General features: G+C 36.5%; 3 protein-coding genes across 4 annotated transcripts in view; 1 reads left to right on the top strand and 2 right to left on the bottom strand.

Moving 5' to 3' along the window:
- Positions 1 to 16,052, top strand: part of LOC128885387 (thyroid transcription factor 1-associated protein 26 homolog) — an 84,294-nt gene that overhangs the window by 60,614 nt on the left and 7,628 nt on the right. Inside the window, exon 1 of one of the 2 annotated variants that reach the window (XM_054139407.1) lies at positions 8,918 to 8,922. The exons of the other annotated variant lie outside the window; for it this stretch is intronic. The gene's annotated coding sequence lies outside the window, so the exon portion shown is untranslated. Of the gene's footprint in view, positions 1 to 8,917; positions 8,923 to 16,052 lie in introns of those variants that run through there. 2 annotated transcript variants of the gene reach the window in all.
- LOC128885574 (uncharacterized) lies at positions 18 to 14,213 on the bottom strand. The gene is made up of 25 exons (XM_054139672.1): positions 14,184 to 14,213; positions 13,968 to 14,095; positions 13,730 to 13,891; positions 13,289 to 13,503; positions 12,997 to 13,211; positions 12,491 to 12,759; positions 11,902 to 12,111; positions 11,687 to 11,832; positions 10,284 to 10,453; positions 9,238 to 9,546; positions 8,673 to 8,800; positions 8,173 to 8,334; positions 7,605 to 7,816; positions 7,012 to 7,226; positions 6,255 to 6,526; positions 5,893 to 6,099; positions 3,906 to 3,982; positions 3,525 to 3,697; positions 2,781 to 3,092; positions 2,530 to 2,657; positions 1,935 to 2,096; positions 1,368 to 1,570; positions 1,083 to 1,300; positions 458 to 726; positions 18 to 392 (listed from the first exon to the last, which is right to left on the bottom strand). Exons 1-25 carry the CDS (start codon positions 14,211 to 14,213, stop codon positions 47 to 49), a joined length of 4,938 nt encoding a protein of 1,645 aa, XP_053995647.1. The 3' UTR covers positions 18 to 46.
- Positions 14,435 to 15,970, bottom strand: LOC128885391 (uncharacterized). The gene is made up of 2 exons (XM_054139412.1): positions 15,064 to 15,970; positions 14,435 to 14,986 (listed from the first exon to the last, which is right to left on the bottom strand). Exons 1-2 carry the CDS (start codon positions 15,208 to 15,210, stop codon positions 14,654 to 14,656), a joined length of 480 nt encoding a protein of 159 aa, XP_053995387.1. The 5' UTR covers positions 15,211 to 15,970; the 3' UTR covers positions 14,435 to 14,653.

Genomic DNA, 16,052 nt, shown 5'->3' with positions numbered 1-16,052 from the left:
AGACGAGGTAAAACGATAACTGTGCTCAACTTAAATACCTATGATTTTATCGAACTATTACATCTTTGCGTTTAGTGCAAATATTTCTACTTCCATTAGTTTTGTTTCCCGGTGCTGTGATAGATGCTACTTTCTTCTGGTGTAATTTGTTTGAACATTCCAGCTTTTTTATAGTATCCGGTTTTGTTTGAAATGCACGGAAAACAATATTTTCTATAACGCAAATAACGACAGATAATATTATCCCAGTAAGCAAAAGTAGTATAACCGGCGTTGCTTCGAGAATCGTAACGCTTGATACATAGCGTTTGTGTTCGTCGCAATAAGGCTTTCTAGAAGTCCAGCGGTACATCTCTCGTTTTCGAATTCCAGAAGTTAATATTCTGATAAGACTACAATTAATTGTTAGTATAAATTACGAACAGAATTTCTATAAAATTCTTTGCAATTTCCTTACCCTATCTTCGCTATTTCATGCAACGGACTATGATGAGACGACCAAAAGCCTAACATGGAAGGTCGAAGCAAATGAACTTCGGTGAGTTGACAAATCATCATCTTGGTCATCATGATTTCTATAACTGGATAGGCGTTCATTGGATTCACATGGTACGCAAATTTAGGATTCATTATGCCTCTTATACCCTCGTATAACGGTTGAAACCTAGAATTCTCCGGTAAAGTGTCCCAATGTTTCTTAAAATATTGAACGTCCGGTGGAGCAGACTACGGTATTTTTTCGATCCAGTAAATCAATACACAATTATAAAACCATTGTTTAACACTTTTGCTGCGGATGACGCACATGTGCGTCCAACTGAAAACATATGGTTGTTTTTATTATTTTTCAGTTTTCATTTTTTTTTGTTCGGCAATCATATTATATATAAAATAAGTTACCACAAATACCATAGTTACCATATATATATATATATATGTTTTTCAAAATAATCATATCAGGACATTTGTAAGAAATTTTTCATTAAAAAAAATATCATCAATTGCAGCTCCCAGCGAACGGCTACTTATATTCGTCCGCAGCGAAAGTGTTAAACTTTATGAGTAAATACGAAGAAATTTACGTTTATCAAAAGGTTGAAGTATATATCCTTATTAGCGCTAAGCTTTAGCTTGCTGTTCGCTAACGAATACAAAGAATCGTTCATTTTGTCCCAAGGAACGTGTCGTAATCGACTAGACACTATCGCTGCTGAATAACAATTATAGACGAGCAAACCGAAGATCAGGGTCTGAAGGAAGGCTACGCGGCTTGCAAAGTGACTGCTGTTAAATGGTAGCCCTGTAAAGTCATAAATTTTTCCTTTGAATAATAAAATAAATTAATAATATGTTGCGTAATAAAATACCTTGTTGACTGAGCGCGGCAACGATAATAAGAACCGTTGCTTCGTAATCAGAATCTTTGTCCAACTTCAAGATTATCCATAATATGAAAATTATTATGACCGATAAGAAAGCAATCATGTACCAAACATTTTTTTCGAATGGTCTGAATATAATTTGCATATCCAAGTTCGTGGAAGGTACGGCAAGAAACAAAAAGCAGGTTCTGCGGAAAGAACGGACAAAATGTTAACGAATGTAATATTAAAAACATATAATAATAAAAATATATAATATTAAAACATATATAATATTAATATATTCATAAGATATAATATTAAAAGTATTATATAATATATAATATTAAAATATTAATAACATGTAATATTAAAAATATATAATATCAAAAACACAGTCATATTTGAAATACAAGTAAATACAAGTAAAATGACCATCGAATAATATCTTCTAAATGTTTTTAAATTATAGGGCACGGAGCTCAAATATTTTCCTAGGTGCATCGGACCCCGAATAATATCGTCTACGGTACGAATGAACAAAAAATCTTTTATTTCTAAATTTGTTATCACCTTGCAGGCCACAGTTGCACCATCACGTCGGCAAAATTTAGTCTTTCGTTTGTCAGGATCGACGGATAATAGCTTAAATCGAAACGTCGATCTCTGAAACCGGCGAACACTGGACCGTTTCTATCGTGTTTTTCCCAATGGCTTAATTCGATTAAATCGAGACTGTAAATTAAACATTTAATAAATGAACGATGAATCTATATTTTCGCATTTATTTCGTCTAATAAGATACAAAATGAAGAGAATGGTTTAGCTTTATAACCACGATATTTTGTAAATGTCGTTATTAAGAATTAAGGTTTTCTGAGCTCGCTTATTACTAGGACTGCGGATCTTTATGCAAAATAAAATCTTCGTGGAGGTACCTACAGAAATTGAACCCAAATAGGAATTTATTTTATTTCGCAAATATCATAACATGAACTTTACTATTTTGATCTTTTTTATATTCTTGCATATCGTTTGCATTTTCTAGGTTCTTCTTGCACATTCAAATTTCCTATAAATGCATAAAGATCCGCAGTCAACTTATTACTGTCCAAAATGCTCCAATTACAGAATTCCGAACTTCGGAAATAATTCAAAAAAATATTACGTGATATTGAACATGCTGGTCATCTGTTTTATAATGGCGAATCCGAATTTGGACCAGTGGTCATCTAGTAAGGTATTCCTTTTTTCAAGGTATTCTATCAGATCTTGATCCTTCGGTCTACATTCTACCTAAATAAACAACAACATTCTTACACTTTCCAAGGACAACACGAAAAATAAAACGAAAAAAAAGAAAAACTGTTGAAACCATCTAACACTTTTTTATTATCATTTACAATCGCCGCTACTCACAATACCAGCAGTCTTGACTTTCATTTTATGAAAGTTCCATCGTCTGGCGATTTTTCCATCGCGCAAAGTGACGGCCAATCCACTGTTCTTCGTCCAGCTGCCAAATTCTGTGATGTTGAGCGAACCACCGCAATGTTTGCAATGATTATAGAGATCGTACAAGACGTAATCGTCGTCGTTCCTCGGTATAGAAATCACAAAATCGGTGACGACGCTGAACGTGCTGTCGTTCAACACTCGTTCATCGAGACTCATATTTGTCCCCAGAACCAACCACCGATGCAATTTTTCGAACATGTTGCTGGCTGAAGCCTAAATTGTTTTTCTCGTATATTCAAATCGAGACAACGACGGTTGTTAAATTTTATTTTCCAAACAAAGAGGCACGACTCCTACATGGGAGGTGGTGAGTGTACTTTAATAATATTTAAGCATTTTTATTTTAATCGAACAAAAAAAATAAAACACATTCTCTCGGATCATTCCAACGAGAATCCTACATTTCGAATCACATTGTTTGCATATATATAAAATAATTTATTTATTACAGCCAGATCTTATCATTTAATTTGCTAAAACAATCAGAACGAATTAAAATAAATGCATAACACTAATTTTGTATTCGTTTATTTTAAGCACAGAAATTTCATTTTTGTAGTAGTTTGTTTTTTAAACATTAAAATGTTTGGAGATCGCTGACGTAAAGTAAAATAAGACAACGTAATTTTCACGATTTAGTTTTACCTCGTTGAAAATTGTCACGCTCTCCTCGTCTGTTGAACATCGTAGATCTAAAAACACACCTAAGCCCCGGTACTCGGTGTGCAAGAATCGCGATATATTGACGGTTGATCCGAGCTGGTGTATCGAAACCGAAATTCCAACATCGTTGAGGAGCCTGATGATTTGGTAGTTGTCTGCATAAACATTTATTCAAATAGCTAAATCAATTTCTTGTGGCATTATTATAAATTACGTAATGGTAAAATTGATAGAAACGTTGAACTTTATTAAGTTTATTAGTATCAATATTATAGTTTATATTAATTATAGTTAGTTATTATTATAGTTTATAGTATTTATATTAAATAATATAAATCACTTTTATTTAATTTATTCACTCACTGTCGTACTCTCTGCAGGAAAGTCCAGCTACCCTTGTGACGTCTTTATAAACGAAATAATCGCGAATAAAGTCGACGCTGCTCGCGCACGAAATAACAATTAATTGGAAACTAATGAAATTTCGCAGATGCATTACTGCTGCAATCGTTCTTCTTCATTCTCGATTGCTAATCGACCGACTGCATGCAGACGTTCGTGCTCCAACCCTTGCAAGTTATGTCTTCTCTTTATCAATTTTCTATGAGAAAACATGTCACTTTCGACGTGATGGCTCTTTATAAAATTGAAACGACTCGATATTCTCGATTCTTTTCTAATAGGGACGTTCGATAATGTCTGATAAATTGATAATACTTCATCAGTTGCATACTACATATCTTTGGAATTAGGGAGGAAGGAGCAAATCAATTCATCGATGCTGAATGATTTAAATAATAATCGTGTACTAGTCGAATAATAAATAACGTGGCAAGTTTGGCATAGGTGAAACTAAAACTTCGACTAATTAAAATATCGTTTTATATCTATTTGGTGGTAGATATTAATGTAAATGTTAGAGTTGCAAATCTAGCAAGTTGTCTCTGCTATTTCCACTGATGATGCTTCCTCTGGCGCCGATTATTTTCTTTCGATTCGTCACTTTGTTTCTGCAAAACACATGTTTTCATCGAGATAACTTTTGTAAGGAGAGTCTACTTTAAAAATTAAAGTAACAACGACAAATGTTTATACAATGTACGAACTGTTTTTCACGAAGAACTCGTTTAAGAAAATTTATGGTAGAGAATTCAAAAATTACACCTAGACACAGCCAGGACTGGTCGATAGTGAAAAATTAATTAACTAATGTATAAATGTATACGAAAGAGACTTTTAAACTACTCTTAAATATTTAGAAATGTTTCTATTGAAGTTTAATTCAATTAAATAGAAAGACATTCAAATTTCCCGCGGGGAGATAGTGTCGCCGTCTAGCGGCGAACATGCGAACTATTTTCGGAGTCTGATCAGCGCCTCTATCGGGAAAACGCTCAAGTTTGTCGTGGAATAGTTCCTGCTTCCAACGCTAGATGGAGCCATTTGTTTGTTTTATTTAAAAAATAAAGAATTGAGGGTTTAAAATTGATTTCCATTCATATTTTAACATTACGAAGCTTGTTCACCTATTTGTTATTGGATGTAATAAAAAAATCTTGGTCGAAACAAATGGCTCCATCTAGCGTCGTCAGTGATCATACTCCGAAAATAGTTCGGTAGTTCGCCACTAGATGGAGCCATTTGTTTCGGCCATGTTTTTTTTATTACATCCAATAACAAATAGGTGAACAAGCTTCGTAATGTTAAAATATGAATGGAAATCAATTTTGAACCCTCAATTCTTTATTTTTTAAATAAAACAAACAAATGGCTCTATCTAGCGTTGCAAGCTGGAACTAATCGGCGACAAACTTGAGCGTTTTCCCGATAGAGGCGCTGATCATACTCCGAAAATAGTTCGCATGTCCACCGCTAGTTGGCGACACTATCTCCCCGCGGGAAATTTGAATGTCTTTCTATTTAATTGAATTAAATTTCAATAGAAACATTTCTAAATATTTAAGAGTAGTTTAAAAGTCTCTTTCGTATACATTTATACATTAGTTAATTAATTTTCCATTAGCGACCCGTCCCGGTTGCGTCTGAATACAATTTTCAATCTACTTTGTGGTGGGATCGTTTTGTGATAGGATCTTCGTTCTACCTGATTTTGTTTTACACAGAAAACTTCCAAATAAATATAAAGAAACAAATTATATGGCCACTAGAATGAAAAAAAGGAATCGACTCGATCTCCGATAGAATTTCTCCTCATTCAATAAATCCAGTACGCAGATATAAAAATTTATATCAATTTCCAAGTTCGCTTGCTGCCAAGCGATTAACCGAACTTTTCCACTTGTCGAAAAAATGCAATAAATTTTCACACAATTATCGAAGTTGTACTCACTTCATCGAACGCCTGTGAGCAATTATTTCCACGATGCAAATTCCTCCAGCCACTAGCAGGCCAAACGTCAACAAAATCAAGGCGGGAGCAGTCTCGTAGATCGTGATGCTTCTCGTTGATAACGTGTCAGGTTGACATTGGGGTTTTCTCGACGACCAGTGCTTGATTTGTCGATGACGGAGACCCGTATTGAACATCTTCGTCAATCTATGAAAAACAGCCCCGCTCAAATAAGTCTTATTGTAAAATAAAAGAAACTACAGTAAGAAACTTATTGTACAATAAAAGAAACTACAATAAGAAACTTATTGTAAAATAAAAGAAATAAAAGAGACGCGAGATTTAACGCAAAGTTCTCTCACCCTATTTTCGCCATCTCGATGAACTGTCCATTGTGACTGGCGTACATGCCCATCACAGATTGTTTAAACAAGTGTATCTCCGTCAAAGCGCAGATTTTATTCGAATCGAACATCCTCTCGACGTAAGGATACGCGGTATTGGGGTCCGTGTGATAAGCTAGAATCCCTTGGCTGACTTGTCTGATGCCTTCTTCTATAGGCAAGTACCTCTTCGACTCTGGCAGGGGATCCCAGCGCTTCTTCCGAAAGTAATCCGACTCCCAATTCAGTTTCTAGCGATCAGTGCTACTATTAATCTCTCTGCTAATTAAACAAATTATTTCGTTCGCGAACAAATAAAATAGACGACTCAGTTTCTAAAGACACATCTCTTTGACTCTGGCAGGGGGTCCCAGCGCTTCTTCCGAAAGTAATCCGACTCCCAATTCGGTTTCTAGCGATCAGTGCTACTATTAATTTCTCTGCTAATTAAACAAATTATTTCGTTCGCGAACAAATAAAATAGACGACTCAGTTTCTAAAGACACATCTCTTCGACTCTGGCAGGGGGTCCCAGCGCTTCTTCCGAAAGTAATCCGACTCCCAATTCGGTTTCTAGCGATCAGTGCTACTATTAATCTCTCTGCTAATTAGAAAAATTATTTCGTTCGCGAACAAATAAAATAGACGACTCAATTTCTAAAGACGAATTTTACCTTCGCGTGTCCTCCGCGTGTTTTCTTGTGAAACAAAAATACAGTCGAATTATGTTACTTACGTACAGGAAGTAGTTAAGATAAGGCACAGCCTCCGCAGCAATTTTTAAATCGCTGTCGGCGAGAACAGTCACGGAATCCTCCATCATGTCCAGTGGTTCGCTCAATCGAGCCGAGACGATACTAGCCGAATAATAATTGTACATTATCCAGCAGTGTACCGTCAACTGGAAAAGCGCTATGCGACTGGCTATACGTTTTGGTAGAATGTTCGCACCTGCGGAGACGCAATAATCGAGTAAAAATGTTAAGAAAATAAAATTGACTGAATATCTGTTACCTAAGGACATTTATTATTATCAGTATTATTAAACTTAACGTTTCGACCATTTCTGTTCATGAAAATTGATTTCCTTGTAGACAGAACCAAACGGTTTCATAATTTTAATTTCGAGCATCGATGTACATAGTTTAAATTGTTTATTTTGTTCGAAATATTTTGTTGCGCCATCGTCATCGTCATCGCGAAGTATGGGTATGTAGAAGCAAATTTTGTTGGAGTGGGTCGAAATAGTTTAATAATAATAAATGCTTCGGAACTACGGGGTGATAGTTATTTTTGTCTTTCGATAATTATTATTAATCGAATGCACACCCTGCTGTGACAAGATTCCTATCGACAACACCACTGCTCCGGAATACTTTTCTCTCTTCCCGATTCCCTCGCGGTTCATCACTGTTTTCATGACGAATATGAAGAATAACCCAAAACCCGCGAACATGTACCACGTCTTTCGCGTGAACGGCTTCAAGAAGATCTCCATTTTGATCTTGTTGCTCGAGGTCGACAGCAGCATGAAACAGGGCCTGATAGAAAGAACAATTAGACAATTACTCTTACAATTAGATAAAACTTTGCTCGAACTTGTTAAATAGAACTAAATAGTGCCCGAGGTTTCTTGAAAATAAAATGCAAGACTATTTTCGAATTTGTCTTCTGCTCACCCACGAGATTGCAATAATAAAAATACCCTATTGAGATACACTCCATTAGAAGAATCCTAATGACCGTGAAATCTTCTTAAAAAATGACCTTAAGTAAAACATGGTCCCACGATTACATACAATCCTTCGAACAGTGCAACATTTTATCTTATAGATCTTCTTCATGAAATTAAAAGAAACATTTGGGTGTTTCATCCTGTATTTTAAAATTCTCTCACCGAATCGGCCACGCTGCGCCGATTAGGCTGGCATAATCTAATCGCTCGGAAACCATAATCCTTGGATTGCTAGCGAAATCGATGTAGTTCGACTGCAAGAACTCGAAAATCAAACCGTGCACGCTGTGTCTGTCCCAGTAAATGATTTCGGATGCGTGTACACTGGAAACGAAAGTATTACAGCTTCGTCATTGCGCCAGTAGGAATAAAGCATAATCGCACAGGGCTTCTGAAACTATGGATCGCGAGATTTTAATGTAAAATAGGGCGTATAATTTTTGTAACTATAATAAATACAATTTCGCGACTTTTTGTGCAATTTTTAATTTCTCATTTTTCTACGTTTTCAAACGAACTCTGAAACTATATTTCTTCATATGCATATCTTTTTTTTTATATTTTTTGGGTTGCGGCAAAAAAACACAATCGATGAAGGGGGTCGCGAACGAAAAAGGTTTAAGAAGACCTGTAATAATACAGTAAAGTTCTCTTTGCGTTACCTAAAATTAAAGAGATCTCCCGTGTGCAGGATCATTGCGTGCACAAATTTGTGCATGCTGTCCAAGGATCTTGTATTAATGTCCTGCATGTAATCCTCGAGACGCATGTCTTTCGGCCTGTACTGTATCTGAATATAAAATGGGACACGTGTTTTTTTTTTTTTTTTTTTTTTCTATGCGATTTTTTCCCTTTAATAGGAAACGTAATGGAACGTCTACTATATACATTGTTAATAGTCGTATCAACGACGTAAATTAAGAGTGTCGGTTATTGGGTCGGTGTTGAAATTTGGCGCGAAATAGAAAAGCTTTGAGTAATTGTTTCAAAGGTTGCTTCAACTCGTATCAATTTTGTAATTACAAGTAGAATTAAATTATTACAATTATAACGCAGTAAGTGACAATAACGTTTATTAAACACCGCGTTTGCGCAATTTCGCTGCAACGACTGATAAATGAAAAGGTGGTATTACGCGAACGTTAACCGAAATTTTGCTGACTGATTGTCCAATAATTTGATTAATGGATTGGAGAAGGGAATCTGGAGAATGCAAAGGAAACTCACCACGCCGGATATTTTCAATCTCAATCCGTGCATGTTGGCTCTTCTATTAATTAAAGGCTGCGTAAGAGTGATGTTCAGGCCGGAGTCGCGGTGCCAAGTGCCAAGTTCCGTGACGTTCAACGAACCACCCCTGTATTTGCAATGGTTGAACACGTCGTACAGGTCGTAACCGTTTCTGTTCGATATAGCGAGAACAACGTCCGTCACCATGTTGTAAGCACTGTCGTTTAACGCAGGCACGCTTTCGCTGTAATTCGAGCCCATCACTAGCCAGTTGTACGAGTAATCGTACATTCTGTACTTGGAGCTCTGGATTTCATGAAATTTATAAACGTGCACGTTACTTGCTGTCCTTTTCGTTTACTTAGAAGGGAAACATCAGGTAACTCGCCCTGGGATTTCGATGACAATGTTTTTGTATATTCTGTAGGTGAAAAAAAAAAGAGATACGTGAAGTAATAAATTTGTGAAAATTGAAATTTATTTATTTTTTCGTTTCGAAGTAGAAATTATATTATCACAGTATAAACATTAATGTGAATTTAATTTTAAAGGGATTCTTAATTCAAGCAGTAATATTTGAAATGATAATATAAGTTAACGTATTCGAATTTTCAATCGTATAAATTTAAAATTTCATTGGAGATAATATTGACAGTATTTGAAATTTCTAATTTTTCAAACAATTAGTAATAGGGGAAGAAGACTAAACAAACATCGGAATGTGAATGTGAATTTTTTAATTACGAAAAAGAATTTTCGATTTTCGCAAATTTATTATCTTCGAAACTAAGGCCTATTCGATCAAACGCCGGGACACGTATCTCTTTCTTTCACCATTAGAATAATCAAAAAAATTGGCATCGAAATCTCAGAGTGAGTTACCTGAGCTTCCCTTGTTAGACCGCGAAGGGTTGGATAAAGTAATTTTTACTTTCAAGGAACGAGATTGAAGTCACCTATCAATCGAACGAATTAGTCCGTTTCTGATACACGACTAGAAAATTGAATTTCGAAAGGGAGAATCACTCGTGTTTCCTTCTTACCTCGCCGAAAATTCGATAAGCGGTATCGTTGAGGCAACGCAGATCGACGACGACGCCCACCGTCCACGTTTCGCTCCTCAAGAACCTGCGGAAGTCGATCTTCACGGTGGGTTCCCTTATTATTGTAAATATTCCCGTGGTGCTCAGCGTTTTCAGCAGATCAAAGTCGCCTGAGCCGAGTCGTGCGTCGTCGCAAACAAAGAACAATTAACCATTATCCGTATGATTTATTCTAATGTTTCATTCTACTAAGAATTTGTCGAATTACATCGTAATATCTTTGATCTTAATACTAGAAATCGAATAACTTATGATACAGTGCGAGAATACAGAAAATTGCTTTCGATAACGGAGATTATTTGAAGAAATGCGTACCTATCGTGTCGCCACAAGAAAATCCCACGACATTTCGCACCCTTTTGTGCACGAAATAGTCGCGAATGAAAATATGATCTTGCGCGCTCGAGAGCAAAACGAAAAACGACAAACCGAAACAAACAGCGTACATCGCGCGAGTATTTTTCACGTTTTACGAGCAATTACAATTTTCCTTCCACTCTCCGTGCAACGTTGGACGCGTTGAACGGATTATTTTAACGCAACTCGTTCGGATCATGCATAGAATGCAGCAGGACATCGTTTAGTATTCCGTTGCACGAAGACGGACTGTCAAACGTGTTTCAAACGACTCGGCAAATTGCCCGAGTCACGGAAGGGATCTATAGAAATCGATTAATTTTTCATTGGACGTCTCGTCAGAATGCGACACACGAGTTTCAACGGACACAAGCTAAGTTTCGTATGGACGGAATGTTACAATGTCTGAGACAAAGCCAGCTGTAACAAGCACATTGCGAGCATATTTATGTGTGTTTCGACGTTGCTCTTGTAGCTTCTCATTGGTGAATTATTCAATAAATCAGGGCTTCGATTTGAATTCAGTAAATTATTTAGGGTAACGAGGGGTAGTCCCGTCCATTGCAAATGAAGTAAACTTCACGTTATTTTATCATACTTATTTCGACGTATCCAGAAGCAGTAACATTATGTTAGATACGATTAATGAAACTAATTATGAATGTTTGTGCATTAATAGTTGTTTTATTTCGTTTTATTATTACATTCAATGCCTCTGATTATACACCTTCAAGTATTACATTCTTTTGCTAAATTACTCACAATTTCACACTTTTTTAAACGTTCGGTATTGTACAACTTATTAGTCCGAGTTCAGTGCCGTCTTTTAACAATGGTGAAAATAAACAATATTAAATACATACGTACGTAAATCACACTACGTTTGGATAACTGAAGACAATCGACGTTCTACTTTCGTTTAAAATTAAAGAAAAGATCGAATATACGTTCCACACGATTCTAAAGATCCTCACAAAGAACTCTTTACGAACCATCGCGATTTAAGTTTCTTTGCGCATCCATCCATTCTTTGAACAAGGTGAATTTTTTCAGCGACTGTAGATTAGCGTTTTGCGGAGACGGTGTACTTCCGTCGATCAAATGTTTCTCTTCCGTCACGGCGCTCGATATCCTGTAAAATAAAGTGTCAACGATCGTCAACGTCAATAATCAAACTTCTTCCTCTGTGTGTTCAATTTACCGTGTAGGCGCGACCATGTAGAAGAGATTCTCCGTCGCGCAGACGAGCAACGAGAATCCCACGGAGATACACAAGAACACGAATATCGGTGCAGCTTCTTGTATCGATAAAGGTTCGGCGATAAGTAGATTGGTAGGACAGTATGGTTTTCTGGCTGACCATCGTTTCCATTCGCGGTTTTGAATACCAACGTTGCGGATCTTCGTCAATCTGAAAAACGTGATCATTTACAAAGGATTTTTTGTATTTCTATTACTTTCTACATTGAGATTTCTTGACGAACATGGGTTTTCAGAAAGTAGCTTTAACTAACAACAAGCCTTGGCTTCTTTTTATTAGCTTATTCGTTTTTCAGCTTTTGAATTTTTTTGGGGACCCCTGAGGTTCATTCGCAAGAACCCTCGGACACGGCGAAACTTTTTTAGGGTCTAGAATCTCCAAAAAAAGTTCGGACCAGATCTGAGTTTACATGATCGTGTTATCCCTTGTAAGTATTTACCTCTTAAACGGATAATATAGACACGCCTTTCGCAAAGAATTCAGATTATTTTTCTCGACGCGTTAATTTCTATACGAAAATCAGATTTACCCAATTTTCATAAATTCGGTGAAAGGGCTTTTGCGCCTGGCGAAAAACGCCAGGACCGTGCGGAACAGATGAACCTCCGTGAGCTCGCAGATGCTGCGGTCGTTGAAGTGATGTTCGATGTACGGATAAGCATTATCACTCATCGCATGATAAGCCAGAGTTCCTTCCGCTACGCGGTTCAGTCCCTCCTCTAGGGGCAAGTACCTGTTGTATTCGGGTATTTTCGTCCAACGATTCTCGTAAAAGTATCTCACTTCTTTGTCTGGCACCTAATAGGCAAGAGATTGTGTTGCATTCGATCGAAGCAGAACACTAAATTAAAACGGAAACTTTTAAGCGGGGAAGCCGCGCCGGAAGTTTGAAAAAATCGATCTTTTTGTTTAACTTACAGCCTTAAAAATAATATCCGAGTATGATTTGAAAACTATACGTACTATTGTCTACGTCATATTATTAATTACGCATATATTAGATTTTTCTAAAGTGACTTTCCAAAGTGACATTACCTCGAGGAAGGAGCGAATGTACGGCGTTGGTTCCACCGCGAGTTTCATGTTGCTTTTCATCAAGCTGATCAAGGAATCGTTCATTTTCTCGCCTTTGTTCTTCAAACGATTCGACACGACGCTCGCCGAGTAATAATTAAAGATTAATACACTGAATAGTAAAATTTGTAGGAAAGCGATGCGGGCTGCGATGCGAGACGGGATAAACGCGGAACCTGCGCACAACGTGTTTCGAATTACTGAATTTTCGTAACCGTAATGCTTGCGATAATAATGTTATTTGTTTGAAAACCTTGCTGCGACAAAGCTCCTATCGTTAGTATGAGAGAAAGACCGTAGCTCTCCACGGAATTGCGAATTCCTTCCATCCTTATGAGAAGAATTAATATCGAAGTAACGATCCCTGTCATGCCGAGGATCGAGTACCACACCTTCGGGGACAATGGCTGCAGAAATTGACCAGGCTTTACTTTCATGGATGAAATCGTCCGAAACATAAAGCATGACCTATAAAAAAAAAACAAAATACAGCGTCGTTACCGAAATTAAAAATATGAAGATAATTTCGTTTTTTTTAATTAAGGTTTTACGTCGCATCGACATCGAGGTCATTAGCGACGTATTCGGGAATAACCTGAATTTTGTAGAAAAGTTTGGTTTCGTTAAGGAATTGAATGGTATCTGTATTAAAAAAAAATATGAGATGTTAAACAACGAGACACCGATTGCATACCGTATTGGCCACACAGGCCCAATTATGTCTCCGTTGTTCAATCTATCGATCTTCATTGCGACAGGGCTTGCCGAAAGGTCAACGAGTTTCCTTTTAAAAGCCGCGAAAACGGGGCCGGAATTATCGAATCTTCTTCGCGCATTTATTTGCATGATGTCCATGCTGTGAAAATAAAATCTTGAAAATGTATAGCGTGATCGAACTATACCGTTTATTAGCGGGATACTTTTATATTTACGTGAAGTTGAAGAGGTCCGACAGATGATTCAGGAGCACGTATAAGAATTTTGATCTGGCGTACTTCGATTTCACGTTGTACTCCATCATCATATCGTGGAGCGACGTGTTCTCGGACGAGTAACTGATCTGCAAGACACGGCGTAATAAATTAGATACGTTAGATGTTGCGAGATTCTTCGCTGAAATATTTAATATTCTCTTTTATTTATGTTACTGCAGAGCATCCAGTTTTTATAAAAAACATAGTGTATAATTTTTGTAACTATAATAAATACTATTTCACAACTTTTTGTGTCATTTTTAATTTTATACTTTTGTATGTTTTTAAACAAATTCTAAAACTATATTTTTAAAAACTATATTTATAAAATTAAATATATATATATATATATATATATATATATTTGCCTAATCAATAATTAACATCACAAAATATTTGCATATCTTTATTTTATATTTTTTGGGGTGCGAAAGAAATCACAATCATAAGCGAGGTCGCGAATGAAAAAAGTTTAAGAAGCCCTGCATTTGATGTTGAATCATTTCGCATACAATGTACGAATGAAAATAATGTATTATTTTTTATTTATAATCAGATCGTATTTGAGATTATTTTCGAGACATAATAAGAAGGAGTTTAAAAGGAGGTCCTTCCATTATTATATATTTATTCAGTTATTATTTCTAAAGTAGCTGTTCAAAACTTGCCACAATTCCAACTTTAAGTCTCATTCCGTGCAGATTCGACCTCCTCTGAAACTTCGGCTGATTCAACGTAACATTTAATCCGTTTTCACCGTTCCAGGTTCCGAACACTGTCACGTTCGTTGCTCCTCCTCGATCCTTGCACGGATTATACACGTCGTACAGAACATAATCGTTTCTCGATGGCACAGCAATTACAACGTCAGTCGAAACGCTAAACGCTTCGTCGTTTAATATTTCCAAGCTGTGGGTCAAATTCGACCCCAGAATCAACCATTTGTGCATCTCGTCGTACATGGAATGTCTCGTTGCCTACTCGCATAATCAAATCGTCATGATCTGATCGCAATAATTCTCCACTTTCTTAATCAACGATTCAAAGTACTCACATCGGTGAATATTTTAGCGTATCGCTCGCTGTCACACCGGCAATCCACGAAGATACCTAGCTGATGATACTCGGCGCCCAAAAAATTTTTTAAATCTACGGTCGATTCAGCTACGACGTCCACCATCGAAATGTACGTGGTGTACATGTCGTTGAACGTTCTCGCGAGCTTAACGTCATCTGTTTCGTACAAAGGAAAGACAGGAAGCTGTTGTTAAACATTCAATTCTCAAATCGTTAAAAAGATATAGGAAAAACTCCTTCTTTCCATGCTTGTATGTATGTATTATATTTATGTTATTGCAAAACATCCAATTTTTATGAAAAACATAGTGTATAACTTTTGTAACTGTAATAAATACAATTTTACTTAACTTTTTGTACAATTTTTAATTTTATATATTAGATAGCAAAAAAGTGTTTGATAAATCCTACATAAATCCCTCGAATTCCACGAGCTCCACGAATTTCACGAATTCTATGAAATCCATGAAGCTAGTAAACTTCACGAATCCAATGAATATCTTAAAATTGGCAACGCTGTACTAGTACTGAAATATCATTTTTGACGATACGCGATACGCGTTTTTTTCTTGAGTGCTTCTAATAATTTGATAATGTTTCATACTTTCTACGTCACCGCAAGAGAACCCCACGATCCTCTTCACTTTTCTAAACGTAAAGTAATCTCGAATGATATCGTGCTCGTTAGCGCACAAAATTCCGGCTAATTGCGCTGTCAACAGCAACGCCAAGCACTCGCGATTCATCGTATCAAAATTATTTCCCGAAGATGCTCTCTAACGGAACATTTTTAACAGTCCTGCGCGATCCTGCGCGATCGATATTGCATTACTGATCTCCACGATGGATTTCCAGATTTATTATTCGCGATGTCTATGCATCGTTAAACAAAATATTAAATAAATTATTATTCTTAAGCGACGGTCGCATAAATTTCCTAACGAATAAAGAATCGTCGCGAATCGT

The sequence above is a fragment of the Hylaeus anthracinus genome, unplaced genomic scaffold (genome assembly GCF_026225885.1).
Source record: "Hylaeus anthracinus isolate JK02 unplaced genomic scaffold, UHH_iyHylAnth1.0_haploid 11981, whole genome shotgun sequence".
Taxonomy (NCBI): domain Eukaryota; kingdom Metazoa; phylum Arthropoda; class Insecta; order Hymenoptera; family Colletidae; genus Hylaeus; species Hylaeus anthracinus.
This window is presented reverse-complemented; position numbering and strand designations above follow the sequence as displayed.

Excerpts from the sequence above, each read along its gene's own strand:
- LOC128885391 (XM_054139412.1), bottom strand. The coding sequence starts at position 15,210 with ATGTACACCACGTACATTTCGATGGTGGACGTCGTAGCTGAATCGACC. Across the intron at positions 14,987-15,063 it reads ACGCTAAAATATTCACCGAT|GCAACGAGACATTCCATGTA; the intron begins GTGAGTACTTTG and ends TTATGCGAGTAG.
- LOC128885574 (XM_054139672.1), bottom strand. The coding sequence starts at position 14,213 with ATGTTTTTTATAAAAACTGGATGCTCTGCA. Across the intron at positions 9,547-10,283 it reads CTTATCGAATTTTCGGCGAG|AGCTCCAAGTACAGAATGTA; the intron begins GTAAGAAGGAAA and ends CATGAAATCCAG. Across the intron at positions 393-457 it reads CATGAAATAGCGAAGATAGG|TCTTATCAGAATATTAACTT; the intron begins GTAAGGAAATTG and ends AATTAATTGTAG.